The 17,626-nt window shown below is 35.5% G+C and overlaps 1 protein-coding gene across 1 annotated transcript in view; it reads right to left on the bottom strand.

Annotated features, from left to right (window-relative positions):
- Positions 1-17,626, bottom strand: part of SCEL (sciellin) — a 116,623-nt gene that overhangs the window by 27,630 nt on the left and 71,367 nt on the right. Inside the window, exons 26-29 of the mRNA XM_012637758.1 lie at positions 12,996-13,067; positions 9,551-9,625; positions 6,841-6,949; positions 4,348-4,450 (exon numbers count right to left, since the gene is read on the bottom strand). Coding sequence (XP_012493212.1) covers positions 4,348-4,450; positions 6,841-6,949; positions 9,551-9,625; positions 12,996-13,067 — 359 coding nt within the window. The remainder of the gene's footprint in view (positions 1-4,347; positions 4,451-6,840; positions 6,950-9,550; positions 9,626-12,995; positions 13,068-17,626) is intronic.

Here is a 17,626-nt window from a genome sequence, read left to right on the forward strand (position 1 = left end):
GGGGGGCAAATCTACAACTAAAGGACACGGGGAGCACTAAAGGGAGGGAAGGGCATGCCTTTAACCCGCATTTGGGTGAGGCAAAGACATAAAGTGTAACTATAATGTTTGTACCCTCACAAAACCCTGGAATAAAAAAAAAAAAGATTTCATCTAAGAATAAGGTAAGTAACAGGAATAGATTGATAGATGCAAGCAATGTTTGAACTGGTGGGAACAGCAGAGAGCCAGTATTCTAAGCCCAACACTTTAAGCAGGCGAGAATGAGCCCAAGTTATACAGATATTTATGGGTGCCTCTGGGAATTGTTGAGTACTATGGAATGGGTGGAATCTAAAAGAAATTTATTTACTTTGTACCAAAGTAACCAGTAAGTTCAGTAGTACAAAAAAGTCAATATCCTTGTTAGTTTGCCATGATACAGACTAAACAGACACTTGTTTTGCTAGATTTCTGAATAAGCTGAGTAGGAAAATGTTCCAAACACTCACAATTTTCTATTGTGGTAGATTTTTCTATCATATAAAGTCAGAGACTACAGCAAGAGTGATAGTGGGACCATCTCATCACTCGTATCTAATTAGTTGAGTGATTGCAATCAAACAATTAAGGATGTACAGATTGCTTCTTGAATAAATTCTTATTTCTTGGCCTTATTAAAAGAGGGAATACAATTTTAATAAATTCAGTTTCTGGGAATGTGTCTTTTCTTTTGCTTTTTTAGAAGGATATTGTCATGATGGAGCAATTAATTCTCTTTTAGAGACATCTTTTTATTAGCAATAGAATCAGGACCTAGTATTCCTAGATTTAGGTAATTGTGTCCAGGAAAAGTATGCCAATCACAACATAATTAATAGGCTGCAAAAAAATGATATCTTCTAAATTGTTTTCAGAATCTGTCATTCCTCTAGTGAGAATAAACGCAGATATAATGAAGTGATCTTGATGAATCAGAAGCCCTTCTCTCTCCACTCCATATCCATGCTGTCTTTACAACAGCTTTTGGTTTGATTTAATACATTATTGTGGAAGAGAGGGCCCGTTAAACAGCTATAGAAAAGTGAGAAATGTGTTCCTTTTAGGTTTTTATACTCTTAAAATAATATTCAGATGATTTTAATTACTACAAAAGCATTGAGATGTTAATATACTTCATAAAAGGGAGGGATACCATTTCATCCACCCTTTTCTGCAGTGAATTTCAACTCTAAGAAAATTATTTCTTTTGATCCACTCTGATAGCATGTAATAAAAGAACAATAAAACATATGGCTCAATTACCACTGCTTCTCATCAAGCATGAATTAATGAATATCAAATTATTATTAATTGTTTTTCCTGGCTCTCTCTCCAAAGGACAACAATTATACATTGCTGTATTTTGATAAGCATTTTGTGTTTAACACTTTGTGAACCAATCTCTAAGAGGAACAGATGCATGAAATTATTATGAAGGAAAATAATTCTTTGAATTTATCCACATTCAGAAAATCCATGATCATATTTTAATATCTCTAGTTTATACCAGTTTTTCACAACTGCCTTAAAACTTCTCTCGAATTCCACCCCCACCTCAATGTTCCATAAACCCCTTTCTATAAAAAATTGCTTATAAAATGTGCATATAAAATAATTTATAAGTTCAATTTCTCAATGTTAATAATACTAATTCCTCACATGGTTACTGAATTTCCAATTCCTTCAGAAAAAGCTCTTTAAAACAAAAGCTATAGCCTAAGCAACTAAAAAAATAAGTTAACCAGCATAGCAGAGAATATAATCAATTGTGATCACTGTAATGGACAAAATCGACGTTAGTGACTATTTATAGACACTCCACGAAAAGATTCTATGTAACTGATAGTTTATTTTATTTTTATAAACCTTATGTAAATATAAAGTGCTACATAATATGAATATATGCAACATGCTAAAGAACATGTCTTTGTAGTCAATAACCATCACTTCTCATAGATTACTTGTATACCCAGATTTTGAAATGCATGCAAAGAAAATTTAACCAGTTATAACATGAAAACTCTACATGTCATATGATTTTACCTATTACCCATAAATCCGTTTCTGTTTTTAAAACATAGTTTCTAAACCATGATTAAACGGAAGGATGACACTAAGGTTAAATTGTTTATATGTTCTATCTAGTTCATTATGCTTAACAAACACATATACAGATACGTTTCTAAGAAGCAACCTAAAACTTGCTTTAGAATCAGAGAATTTGAGGAGCAAAAAGGGACCTTAGAAATCATTTCATTTAATGTCCTTCACATTACAAATAATGGCACAGAGATCTGGAAAGTTTAAATGATTTTTTGAGGTCCATACAACTTTTTATGTTAACATCTTTTTGCCAAACTTTATAAGAAAGTTTCTATTAGCATTTCTTTCGCAGATAAAGGAAGTATATCTTGCTTCCTTAACAGCTTGTCACGATGTCAAAAATGTCTGTGAATCTAGATTCTCAGGGAAACAAAGGTGAGAAAACAAGAAACTTGGTTATAATGGCAACCATGATGCACAGCCAACATACGGTGCAGGGATGGACCTCGCTTGGGCGACAATGCTCACTGCCGATCAGGAGCATCATTCCTTTGACACCAGTAACTGGAACCATTTGAACTTTTTATCTCTAAATCTAGCCAGATACCAGATGGTTCTTTTTATGTGTACCACCTTATAGAAGGCAATAAGATTATGTATGCAATGGTGGAATTAATTTTATACAAGTCGATCTTCAATGTAAAAGCTTTTCTAGATTACATATTCTTAAAATAAAAGTTTTAACTTTTAATTTTTCAATGAACGCTTTTCATCTTGATTTCCATGTGCCAGAGTTATTGAATCCACTTTGCTGAAAAATTTAAAGAAAATAACAGTTAGATATGCAAATTCAATATAAAAACAAGCCAATCACTAAAATTTACAAAACAATTATTCGCCCAGGGGGTAGTAGTGGATTAAGGATTGCACTTATTCTACTCCAGAATTCATCACTCTGGCTGTTGGTCATACGGTATATACAAAGTACCAGATGCCTCGTATGCATATTTATGAGGTGGCAAAGAGTCATATCTTGACAATGTATATACACTATAAAAAATGCAAGCCTATGGCGCATACATTGGCAAGGAGGAAGACACAAAGACTTCTGAGTCTTTTGTTAACAACATCCCCTAAGCCATATCATGGACTTCTAGGAGACTAAAAGTTTTAGAGCTACCACCATGCACATCAAAACCCATGATATAATATTGGATCACGAAAAGACTGCTAAATTAGAAAGAAAAGTGAATATGAGAACTCTCTGGAGAAAGCAGAAAATAGAAGGGAAAGTATGAATATAATTAGGTTTATTCTTGTAATTGATTCTGCAGCCTGATGGAATGTAGGTTTCTGAATATTTTTCAGAGCATTTTCCAGATGTAGTCTCCCAGTAGCTCATGAATATCACATTATTTGTCATTAAATTCCATACTGTGTATCCCACGTAGGAGTCCCAAATGTTCCTCTTTCATTCACTACACTAACAAGACATCAGGAAAAAAACACCTTTCACACAGTACTTTTGACTGTCTTTTCAATATCATTTTCTTTATTCTATTTACTTACTACTGAATCTATGAATAAAATGTGGATGCTCGCTTTTAAATATCAATCAAATTTTGTAGGACTTTATTGTGCTAATTTACAGTGTACTGTGCAACTCTTTTAAATCAGCCTTTAAACCTTTCATGCTTAGTTTATAGAAAATGTTAGTTAAAAATACAGGTTCTCAATGTTTTTTTCTCACATTATTTATGCTAATTAAGAGTCCAAGTTATAGTAACATTGGTCTTAAAGTGACAAAAAAACTTAGATGCTATATTTAATATCAAATTATATAGAATTAACTCAAAATTTTCCATTTAAGGGTAACATTAAAAGACATTTAGTGTGATAACCAAATTAGGTAAAAAATTATATGGTATTCAAGTGCAAGTATAAAAGGTCATTTACCAATATGGACTTCAATTTGAACAATTATTTGCGTAGAGAAGATCTATTATTGTTTGGAAAAAATTAAAAAAATTTTTAAATAAGTGGTTTCTTTGCTTAATTGTATCTATGTCTGGTCTAATACCAGAATACAATGTAAAAATTGACTGACTTTATACCATTAAACAAAATACTACCATAATATAAATATCTGCAGCTAAATTCTTAAATTCTTAAAATACAATTAGTAAAATATTTTTACTTTACTTAAATACATAATTTTCAACATTACCAAATGCTCATTAATGGTAACAAAAGTGAAAGTTCCTTATAGAGCACAACACTTACCCATAACTTTAGAGTAGCAAGGTTCACAGTGTATTGTATGCCTATAAATCCAAATACTGTCACCTGCTTGTAGATTTTCCAAAGGCTGCTTACATATTTCACACTAATGAAAAAAATACATGTATAAAGTTTACATTATAGATGAAATCTAGATTTTTAGAGAAACAAGGATAGCCTTTTCAATTCATTCAGGACTATCCTCCAGAGCAACACTCAGATAGTGTCCCTGTTTGAAGGCAATTGGAAGAGAAGCAATCAGTTTACAAAGTATTACATCTATTTGACTGAATTAGATAATTGGCATCAACCATAGAATGTCAGCACCAGAAAGGACTCATAGATTTGGGCAAATGATTCTCAAACTGGCTGCATATTAGAGCTATTAGGTCATTAAATATGAAATGTCTGATTTCAAATCAAGCAAGAAGCAGTATAGTTAATCAAAGTGTGTGCCTAAACTATCGACACAGTTTTGCCATCTTAACGGTAGCTTGTTTATGCCAGCAGTGAAGAAGCCTGGAGAGTGAGTGCCAACAAAATCACGAAAGGAGTTTTTCCACAGCTTGTTGAGAACTGAATATTTTTCCTTGCAAGAAGTGGTCCAATGCCTGGAGGAAGTGGTAATCAGTTGGTGCAAGTTCTGGTGAATACGGTGGATAACAGAGAGTCTCCAAGTCTAACTTCTGTAGTTTGAGCAGCGTCGTTTGTGTGACATGTGGTTGAGTGTGTCTTGTAAGAGGATTGGCCTGTCTCTATTGACCAATCTCGGCCGCATCCTCATCATGTCATCCAGTTGGTTGCAGTAGACATCCACTATAATCAATTGACCAGGTTTCGTGAAGCTGTAGTGGATAATACCAGCACTGGACCACCAAAAGGACACCATTAGCCTTTTTTGATGAATATTTGGTTTTGAACTGTGTTTTGGCACTTCATCTTTATCCAACCATTGTGCCAAATGCTTGCGATTGTCAAAAAGATCCATTTTTCATCACACCTAACAATACGGTATAGAAATGCTTCACCCTTATGTTTTGACAGCAAAGAAAGACAAGCTTTGAGACAATTTCTTTTCTGATGCTTGTTTAATTCATTTGGTAACCATCTATCCAGTATCTTTACCTTGCCCATTTGTTTTGAATGGTCCAATATTGTTGGAATATTAATGTCAAACCTTGCTGTTAATTCACGTGTAGGTTGAAATGCATTTGCTTCCACTGTAGTTTTCAGCTCATCATTTTCTACTTTGGTCTCAGGTCACCCATGTGGCTCATTTTCAAAATTAAAATCACCAGAACAGAACTTCTCAAACCATGGATGTACTGTGCATTCATTAGCCACATCCTCCCCAAACATTTCATTGATATTTTGAGCTGTCTGCACTGCATTGGTTCCATGATGGAACTCATATTCAAAAGTAACACAAATTTTTGACTTATCCATGGTTTCACAAAAATTGCTTAAAAAATTGAAAGATAATCACAATCCAAAATATGTGTTTGAAAGATTGAGGATGTCCCTTCACAATAAAAATAAAACAAGAAGTATCAAAGTGAAATGTCAGAGATATCAACTATAAAACTTAATACTTAAGGAAATTGGACATTTCATGCTTAATAACCTAGGCTTTTTAAAAATACCAGTGTCCAGTAATCATCTCTGAGATTCATGATTTAATTGGGGTGAGTCCCAAAGATTTCATTTTTTTCCTAATCTCCCCAGAAGATTATTATGTGCAGCCAGGGTTGAGAACCACTGGTCTAGTCAACTACCTCATTTTACAGATAATAAAACTGAGCCCAGTGTAATTTAGATGATTGTCCAAAGTCACACAGACAGTTTCTGGCAGAGGCAAAACTAGAACTCAGGTCTTCAGATTTCCAGTTCAGTACTTATGCAGTTACTCCAAACACTATGATGTTGACCCACCCAATGTTATTCTGAGAATGAAAAGAAATAGCCTATGAAAGAACAAACTGAGAAGCAGTCTACTAATGGAAACTTTATTATTATTTATTAAGCCACGATTAATTACAATTAATCATGCTCCCAAAAGCAGGCTGTGTTTCAACTACTGTTAAACCCATCTGTCCTAATTTCATGATGTAAGAACTGCCAGCTTTATTCTCAACAATTTATTTTCTTTTTTAAAATTTCATTACATATTTTATGTAACACATGATTTATTAAAATGTTTCAAAAAACTTGTATAAAAAGAACAAGTGTTTCTTTTTTCACAAATTTAAATCTCTAGGGTAAGAATGAATAAATGTGTCAGTAATCAACTCTAAGCCTAAAGCCAAGATAGTAATTACAAACCTTTGAGGTTTAGGCTGTAGAACTCTGGGAAATATTTAAGTAGTGAATTATTAATGTGGATGATAGTGTTTCTGAAAGCTTTAACTTCATCTCACGTATTTCATTAAATAATTATTTTTATTGCAGTCATTATGTGATTTTATATTTAGTTAAGTGAAATAAACACATCCTTACCTTAAAGCAAGTAGAATGGCAGCAAATTTGTAATTCATCTAAAATCATTTTAGTTTCTACACCCAAGGGTTTTCGGCAATAAGTGCACATATCTCTTTCAATGACAGACCTATAGCGACATAAGCAATTAAAAATAAATTTGCCATCATACAAAAGACCAATGTATTCCCTATAAAGTCCTGGGAAAATATGTTAATTTTGATGAGACATTGGGAAATTGCACAAAAATCGAGGAAAGTTTGGGATTTACTTCTTCTAGTAATAGAACCGACTTTTCTAGTTACCTCAAAATGATGACAAAGAATTAACATGAGGGAAAGTTATTAAATTATTAATTCATCAGGAATCAAGAGTGCATCTGGACAGGACAAAGATGTTCAGTTTCCTAGTTAAACTAGGTCATAAGTACCCTTTGAAGCTAGAAGAGGATTTTTAATTATTAATTTACATATATCATTTTACAGATTACATGGAAAATTATGCTGTGGATTAATACAAATTTTTAACTCTCAAAACATTCAATAGGTCAAAAATAGAAATCCATTCAAGAATGTGTTGATAAACTCACAAATGATAGACCTGTAGTGCCTGCAACTATAGGGTCTAGCATCACCCAAACACTCCCCTTAGTGTCACGGTGACTCAGGATACAGAGATACCTATCATGACAAAATTTATTCTCTCCAGCAAGATATAACCCCACCACAAATTTGATGAGGAAAAAAGAGTTTCATTATTTACTTTAAAACAATAATGCTCAACAGTAAATAATCTCTGGCTGTGATCAGCAGAGTCCAAAATACCTTAGGTCACACCAGAGCCTTAAGAAAGGATCATTTTCATTTGGAGGATCTTAGGAATGTTTTACATAACATCTTGCAAAATTGACTAGTTTTGGGGCATTAGCATGCAGGGCTGAAATTTCCAGAGTGGGATACATAATGGGGTGGGGAAATAAAAATAGCAAATACTTACTTAGCGCTTAACATGTGCAGTGCATTTTCCCATGCACTTACTTTACTTACATAAACTCATTTATTCTTCACAACATCCCCAAGAAGCTGGTATTATTATTTTTATCATCATTTTATAGAGAACAAAACTGAGGCACACAAGATAAGTAACTGGACAGCGTCATGAAACTGGTGAGGAGAAGAGCCAGGATTTGAGAGGACACAGCGTGGTCCCAGTGCCCTCGTGCTGCCCATGAGGTCTATCGAGCTCACTCTGTTGAAGTGACTTAGTCACACCCAAGAGCCACTAATCTATCATCAAGTTGAGGAGTAGAAGCAGAGAGGAGGGAAAATGAAAGGGAAGAGCAGGTTCTGAAGGGCCATAGAGAATGTGCAAAGGAAGTTGGATTTTACCCTGTAAAGTAGGAAACCACTTTAAATGGGATTGGTGTACTTAGATAAGAACTGTGGGGATGTCACCTACTTCTCACACTACTCAACAGCAAAAGTTGCTTGATTGGTCTTATAGAGAATTGACTTTTGCACTGATGACTAAGAAAAATTTCAAGGACCACTTTAGGAACAGGATTGAAATTCTTCATATCAACAGCAATACTTCTGTGAAGAATATTTTCCTTCCTTCGGTTAACAATAAAAATACAAGCCCAGGAAATGCTCTATGTTGGTGTTGTCCTTATTGATATCATATGGCTAGTCAAAGATCTTTTCAAAGCATTATGAAAAACCTAGCTCTGTTTGTTATTGTTGTTATCCAGTCAGTATTTGTAGTTCTAATGCTTGTGTAGATGACTCTACTCCTCAAAGAGGTATGACTTAAAGGCAAGGCACTCTGCAGAGAATTGCTAATGGGCAAAATTTTGGAAAAGTGACGGGAAGAGGATATACTTTTGATGCCTAGTGCACCCATGTTTCCCTCAGTAAATGAGACACAGGTTCAGTTTTTCAAAAAATATTTATTGAATACATGTTAGGTGCCAAGCACTATGTTAGACACTGAGTCTACAGTCTTTATAAGATATGTCTTTAATAAGATATGTCTTTACCCTCAATGAGTCATATTTCCAGCCCCTGCTATAGAGGACCTGACATTTGCATTATGGCTTGTTTCCAGTTGTCAGGTTGCAATGATAATTATTTATTTTCATTTGCTCCACTAGAAATCCGCAACCTTCACTCTCACGAGTGTTGCCAAGGTGCCCCACAGAATATTCAATGGTAAAAGGGGATCACTGACAGCAAAAGCCTGGAACAGGGCCAGTTCGCCAGCTCGCAATCAATACTCATCATAACTTCACTCCTGGGAAGGGAGCTCGGCCCCAGACTGGGGGGTAGCAGCTGTTTGTAAGGTGAGCAGGCTTCAGACAACCACAAGGAGGGAGGGCTGAGGGCACAGACTGGTGATGCGATGAAGCCTAAACGCTAATAATGTGGCAGTACTAGGGACTCCTGGGAACCCCCAGCAGCAGAGAGGCTTGCTTGGGAGGCAGCTGTAAGGCACGGAAAGGCCTTTTGGTATAATGTGCACCAAAATCAGAGAGCAGAAACAGCCAGGAAGCCAAGAAAAAATTCCTACATGCAGAGGTTGTTGTTAGTGAGCTGTACTTTGTTCCGTCCACGCACATACAGAACAAGTGGTACCAGGAGAGCCATCGTCAAAGTACAAAGAACAAACGACAGCAAAAAAGTGTATATGTGTACACATATATATTTATGTATGGAAATAAAGACATACTCACCTATCTGAAGTCGAATAAACAGTTTGTATGTATTTTCCAGAGATATTCTCCTGATAGCTATCCTTTGGTGATTTACTAGAAGCAAACAAATATGGAGACATGAGAATCAGGCTATTTTCCCAAATGCAGGTTAGGAAACACACTCACACTGCCTCATGCAGCCTTAATGTTATTATTCTTTGCGTATGTTATAAGCCAGGATGATGTACTAACGCCTTTTATTCTTTAATCTGTAGTCGTAGTGATACACAAGACACCTCCAAGTTGACATATCTACCAAAGTCAACAGAGAGTAGGGTAAGGAGTACAGGAACAAGTGTGAGCAGGAAAAGGAGTCACTTTTTATAAAATTTATACTTGCACTTCAGTTATTTACTAAAAGAAAGCCACGTTAGGGTAGCATAGGTAAGGGAAATCCACCGAGCACAAGCAAGGCAAGTACCTACACAGAGCCATTCACAGGCAGAAACAGACACTCTTGAACTTCTAGAGAAAGCTCTAGAAATTTTTATCTTTACTTGAAAACATCCAAGAAAGAATAATTTACAATGAAAGCAAAAGAAATGTAATTTTTAAAAAGTCCTCTCTTTTCCATTCTGTAGATTGTGTCAGTTTTTAAAAGTCACTCTTTGTTGGAGAAAAATGAAATCTGTAATGGGCTAACCAGCTGGCTGCTCATAATCGCTTCCCAAGTACTTGTGCTACCTGGGGGTCTACAGGAATGGAAGCAATGTGTTTCTTTTATTTCGTGCAGGGAGTGATAACTCCATGGCCCTCACTTGGATTTTTTAATGAGAAATTTCTCTCTCCCTTCAAATTGTCTGTAGGCAGACTGCTGTCAGAACTAAAATCTGCATCACGGAACACATAACCCCACAATGCTAAATAAGGGTTTGCACAGATTGATGCACGATGCATATAGCATTACTCTCATTTTATTAATGAGGAAACTGAGACTTGAAGAGTAACTTCACCAAGGCTACATGGTTAGGAAACGACAAACAAGGATGCAACCCCCAATCTGATTCTAGGTACTATTTACTATACAGCATTGCCTGTCAGTATGGATTTTAGGAAAGTTAGGGATGTTTGAGGTGCATCACCATCCTTGTTAAGTTAAGGTATGGAAGGCAACCAACCCTTCCAGAGTTTTCTGGCCTACAAACTATTGGCCCAATATGCCAAAATATTAATATTACCTTTTACAGTGATGGTTGTGAAACTTGAAAGTGCACCAGGAACATGTGAAGAGTTTGCTAAAACACAAATTACTGGGCTTCACCTGTTGAGTTTCTAATTCAGCAGGTCTGGGGCGGGGCCAAAGAATTTTCGTTTCCAACAAGATCCCAGGTGCTGCTGCTGCTGGCCCAGAGACCAAACTTTTGTATAGACTTACTGTTCTATATGTGTACATGATATGCATATACACATTGAACATGGTTTTTAAAAATAGTCATTATAGTCATTATGGTTAAATAATTAAATTAGTCATTATAGTTAAATAATTCAAGTATGCCTTAGTCTTGGCATTTCCATGAAACAAGTTAACATTATTTTATTCAACTATTCAATAAATCAAAAAATCTAGAGTATTATGTTTTATAAAATATTCCTAATACTAAAAAAATCATCATTTATTTAAAAGTCAGTATTGTAGCTGGGCATTGTAGTTCCCATGAGACGTTCCTTTAAAAAGCAAAGTGTACTGATGTGATATCTTATAGAGGTAACAATGTGTGAGAGAGATTATTATGTAAATATAGAATAAATGTCTATTTTTTATTCTATTTGCCAATATTTGGTGTCTTGCCTTCACTATAATATTATTTTGATACTATTTATCTACTTATCGATTTCTTTCAGAATTAGTAACTATTTGCTATTTTGAAATTTGTTTTGAAATGGTTTAACTTTTAGTTTAATTAAAAGACAGCAGCAATCACTGATGTGAACACACCATAGAGTGAAAATTAGATTAAGGAGAAAAATCAATCTTGAGGCTGCATTTTACAAGGTCAATTATGCATGGGTTTGAGAAAACTTTTTTTGGAAGATTGCTCACCTCCTGACATGTATTGAATGTCACACAGAGTTGCCTCGGGGTCGCCTTGCACACAAAAGCCTCCCTGGATACGCTGCTCTGAGGCCTCTTTGAAATGGGCTCTGATTAACAATCATTCACGTATATCCACATTTGTGTGCCCCCCTGTTAAAAATCCCCCCAATTAGGCCAATACTTGTTTTTATACTCCTTGAAAACCAAATGTATTTTGAATCCCAGACCTGGTTGACATTTTCCTCAACATCCATCACTCGAAGCAGCATATTTTGTGTGACTCAAATTCCCTATTATTTGGGCCAGGTTGCATCTACTCAAAGTTGCACCCCTCATTTCAGATGGAAGGTAAACAACAGTAGAAAGAACCAGTTAATTAAAGTGGGACTCAAAATCAGTACAGGAATAGTTGTGTAATTTTACAAAGCTTATTATAACCAGCTATGAAAGGATGGCCGTGTTAACAAAATAACAGAAAAATTGCCTAACCCACAGTCTCTCAATCACGGCTAAGACCAATCATATGAGCTCTCTTGCTAACAGGCACCCAACATCTGAAACAAGCTGAGTAGACAGAAAGAAAATGTAAATCCTTTTCTTTTACATTCACCAGACCTATAGATTAAACTGCTTTTGAGGGTTTGCTTTACAGCCTTGAAGAATTCCTGAGTGGACTGTGGGGGTGTGAGCTTCAGGCCTCAGTTACAGCCCAAAACCACATCTCAAGGGCAAGATCATTGACAAGATCACATCCCCAGTGATAAGCCTGTCTCCAAGGGAAGAGAAAAGGGGAGAAGCCAACTCTTTGACATCTCACAGCTGCTTCTGTTATCAACGGACAGTAATCACAATTTTTTTTCTCCTTTCTCTTTTTCCACATAAAAACAGCAAGCCTCTTGTCCTCCGAGTGGACACCTCCCTTCTCTTTCTTTGAGGTGCCATGCCATCTCTCATATCTTTCTCTTTCTCCCTCTCTTTCTCTTCTCTCTCTCTCACTCTCCCTCCCTCTTTCTTTCTAAGAAAGCAAAATAAACTTTTTACATATTTATATCCTAAACTTTGTGTGAGAAATCTTTCTCCACTCACCCAGTGAGCACCTAGTGAATTTCCACTCGAACAAGTTATATATGTTTATGTGAGAACTTTCAAACGCAAATCTTATTATGTACACGTGGGATGTTACAATGTTATTGCGTCCATCCAATGAGTATAATTGGAAAATATCCAAAACATTATAAAAAATAATACACCTATAACTCAATATACTCTTAAGTGGTCTTCTATTTGCAAGAAGCAGACCCTAAAGTACATAAATAACATGTCTTGTTAAACACAGATTATTTTGAAATTATTAAAGAAAGCAAAATATTTGAAATAAATTTGTAATACCTATTCTCCACATATGTCCTTGTGTACACAACAGTATCCTTTGGTCCTGCATGCTTGATTCCAGCATTGGAGCTGCAATACAAACCATTTTATTTCATGTTTAAAGTTTATTTACAAGGATAATAAACATGACAAGGCATTTTCAGATTCAATGCAAAAACTAATGCTTGTATATTCCTTCTAAACTATAATTGCTGAAATATAAATGCTAAAGTGGTATTAATCCACTTCTATAATTTTTGTCTCCCATTTTGTTCTTAACTCCCATTTTATTGGCCTACTTCCCAAGTATTATTATGAAAATTAGTCACTCAGTAAATCTGTTGTGCAGCATGCATTTTAGTTTAAATATTTGTGTGATAGGGCCAGGCGTGGTGGCTCACGCCTGTAATCCTAGCATTCTGAGAGGCCGACTCGGGCGGATTGCTCAAGGTCAGGAGTTCAAGATCAGCCTGAGCAAGAGTGAGACCCTGTCTCTACTAAAAATAGAAAGAAATTAGCTGGACAACTAAACATATATAGAAAAAATTAGCCAGGCATGGTGGCACATGCCTGTAGTCCCAGCTACTCAGGAGGCTGAGGCAGAAGGATTGCTTGAGCCCAGGAGTTTGAGGTTGCTGTGAGCTGGGCTGACACCATGGCATTCTAGCCCAGGCAACAGAGCAAGACTCTGTCTCAAAAAAAAAAAAAAAAAATTGTGTGACAGGTTATAATGTCTGTTTCTCTGATGTCTCATTCATATTTTCAAACCATAACTTTCCCTTTGAACATCAAACAAAAAGTGAGCCTTAATTAGCTATCATGACAACATCTGATTTAATGAAACCTTTAGATCTACCTAAAGAATGTCACACCAATGTCACAATCATGCTTTTTTAAATTGTAGACTTTTTAAGGAAAAAAGTCACGTTTTGCATCTTCCTTTGTAGTCACAATAATGACCGAGTTGCTAACTCAACACTTTTGTATAAGGCTGTTTATTTACAGCCCCAGATAAAATTAGAAATTTCCACATTTCAAAGGAAGGGTCAGGTTGGTTGGGGGATAATTTTTAAAAACAGGGAGAACAGTCCTGCCATTTGTTTTGCAATTGACTACCGTACCTGGGGTTGTTCCTGGCTTCATAAGAATAGGCAGTGGTTCTCGTGGACTGGTTGTGGAGCGCACTGGTGAATCCATTGACTTGGCCATCTGGCCTGAGAGAGCAAACACAAGTATTAAACACTTAAAATCAAGGCCACTTAGAAGTTTTTCTGCTTCCTTACAATTCTTCTCAATTAACATTATTTTACATACAGTGAAGCTCTTTGTGTTTGCCTGATTTCTGCACAGATAACACAAATAGAAAACATGTACTATTTTACTCTTTCCACAGAAACCTCTGTCTTATGTTTAAGAATAATCTACATGTGCCATATTATCTAACACTGTCCTTTTTATCAAGGACATAAACCATCTGAAATTGGTTCCTATAACATTTTTCTTTTTCTTTTTTTTTTTTTTTTTTTTTGAGACAGAGTCTCGCTCTTTTGCCCGGGCTAGAGTGAGTGCCGTGGCGTCAGCCTAGCTCACAGCAACCTCAAACTCCTGGGCTCAAGTGATCCTTCTGCCTCAGCCTCCCGAGTAGTTGGGACTACAGGCATGCGCCACCATGCCCGGCTAATTTTTTCTATATATTTTTAGTTGTCCGATGAATTTCTTTCTATTTTTAGTAGAGACGGGGTCTCGCTCTTGCTCAGGCTGGTCTCGAACTCCTAAGCTCGAACAATCCGCCCACCTCGGCCTCCCAGAGAGCTAGGATTACAGGCGTGAGCCACTGCGCCCGGCCTCCTATAACATCTTTCATATAAGCAATGCCATTTTAGAAAATTTTTCATATATAATATATCTGAGAGTTTATCAATTTAATGAAAATGATCCAGAGGTTACTTTGAGAAATTCCAGTTTCCATTTTGTTTTTAATGAAAGGCAGTACTTTGAAGATTACAAAAGAACTCTGACCTAGATTTCTGATAATCTAAAAATGTCACTATGCTTATCAAAGTGTAGGCTTATTTGCTTTTTCCTATGGAAGAGAGGAAATTCTTAATGCAAGAATAGTGGAAATTTCAGCTCCTTTTCCTCCTCCATGTTAGTTAACTCTGGCATAGGAGAGACATGAAAACCTAAAGGAGACTTTAGATCTTAACTAAGCTTTATCATTCTCAAACAGGCTGTTCCATCCATTTCCAGATAGCTCTTAAAGACGAGGAAAACATTTGTTCACGTATTATTGCTGGCATACAGAAAATCATCTTCTGGTTTTAAGGCAGATGTTTCACAAAACATACAGCTGAGTTAAAATTATATTAAGTAATGAGAAGGTGAAATTAACATTAGAAGGTTTTCTAATATGATTAGACTATGTCATCTCAGGAATAATAAACCTAGGTAGAAATTGTTTGAAAATATTCAAATCATATACAATACAAAACGCAACTTTAACAAATAGATAGCTTCAAAGGACAGAGGTTATCAATGAGTTTGAAATGCATTTGCATCATCCTCAGCAATGTAAAATCAAAATCAGCAATTTGCAAAATCCAAAAACAGGAGAGGGAAATAATTTGCAAATAGTACTGTTATGGACTGAATTGTGTCTCTTCAAAATTCATATACTGAAGCCCTAGCCCTCAATGTGATTGTATTTGGAAATGGGATCTATAAAGAGGAAATAAAGGTTAAGTGAAGTTATGAGGGTAAGGCCCTAATCTGATAGAACTGGTATCCCCATAACAAGAGGAAGAGATACCAGAGATCTCTTTCCTTTCATGCACAGAGAAAAAGCCACATGAGGACACAGCAAGAAGGCAGCCATTTGTAAGCCAAGAAGAGGCCTCACCAGAAACCAATCCTGACAGCATTGATCTTGGACTTTCAGCCTCCAGAACTGTGAGAAAATACATTTCTGTCATTTAAGCTACTCTGTCTGCAGTATTTTGTTATGGAAGCCCAAGCAGACTAATAAAAGTACCATTTCCTAATTGTATTTATAATGAGATTAATGACAATGACTTCATGAAAGATTTAATTTTTATAATTGTGAACAAAACCCAAATGCTAGGTTTAGAATGTGAGACAACAAACTCTATGATGGATTTTTCACCTCATGTAGGTTTTGAGGATTATAATTTTTTTAAAAAAATAAACTTTTATTTCGGAGTAATTTTAAATATTCAGAAAAATTTCAGAGGTAGTATGGAGAGTCCCTGTATAACCTTCATGCAACTTCCTTTAAGGCTAATATCTTCCATAATCATAATACATTTGTCAAAACTAAGGAATTAATGTTTGTACCATACTATGAACTAAACTACAGACTTTATTCATATTTCACTGGTTTTTCCATTGTTGTCTTTTCTTCTGCATAATCATTATGTCTCTTTAGTCTCCTAGGGTCTATGATAGTTGCCAAGTCTTTCTTTGTTTTTCATGAGATGGCGATAGATTTTATGTAATACAAAGAAAATTCTGTCTTAATGACAATAAGTGGTAACACTAATTTTTTTGCTATTTAGAACCATAGAAATAGAGTTGGAGAGACAACACTTTGGCAACCAATAAAACTATCTTCAGTGCTTTTTAAAATGCCATTGGGTCCCACATCCAGATATACTGATTTAATTGGTTGGGATACAGTTTGGGCACTGGAAACCTTTAGACCTTTCCAGTGAGTCTCGCGTGCAGTCAAGGTTAAGAACAACTGCTTTAGAGGTTGGTAATCCCAACATCTAACTCAAAACAGAACTGATTCACAAAGTGTAGTCCCTGGAATAGCTGGTGATTCTGATGTATACAAAAGTTTGGGAACCAGCGCAATAGAGGAACCTCTGCCAAAGTATTTCTCTCAAATGCCTTGAATAATTTTTGTAAAGAACTCATGGTCCACAAAGTTTGTCACTCAACAGCTTTATTGTTAGGAAGTTATCCTCCACTGAAACAAATTGCTGAACTGTAACTTTCAATCAATGGTCACAGTTTTGTTTCTTAATTAAACAATGACTCTACAAATCCAAATCCAAACATTGTATTGGATCTTAATAGAATTCCACATGGAATTACACTTGAGAAAATATTTCCTGCAGTGGAAATTCACCTTGAAAATTTCGCTACCTGAGACCCTCATATACTGCTTGTGAGAACATATTAATAAAATGGCGTGGCTGCTTTGAAAAATAGTCTGGTAGTTCCTCAAATGGTTAAACAAAGAATTACTGTATAATCCAATAGTCACACTCCTAGGCATATATCCAAGAGAAATGGAAACATATTTTCATGCAGAAATGTGTATATGAATGTTCATAGAAGCATTATTCATAATAGTGAATTATAAGCCAATAGTGGAAATAATCCAAACACCCATCAACTAATGAATAGGTAAGCAACATTCCCTGGTTACTTTATATGACTTTAAGAGTATTACATGTCCTCGAAATCTGTGAAATGACTCTATGAAGTTTATTTGACTCATAATCATTAACTATTTAGTTTAGAGAAAGACTCCATCATTTAGAATTGAAATAAAAACATTTAAAGTTATTCCTAATAAATCAAATTAGAAAACATGTATTTGCCTGGGCATCTAATTATAA

The sequence above is a fragment of the Propithecus coquereli genome, unplaced genomic scaffold (genome assembly GCF_000956105.1).
Source record: "Propithecus coquereli isolate 6110/MARCELLA unplaced genomic scaffold, Pcoq_1.0 Scaffold123, whole genome shotgun sequence".
In the NCBI taxonomy this organism is placed as follows: domain Eukaryota; kingdom Metazoa; phylum Chordata; class Mammalia; order Primates; family Indriidae; genus Propithecus; species Propithecus coquereli.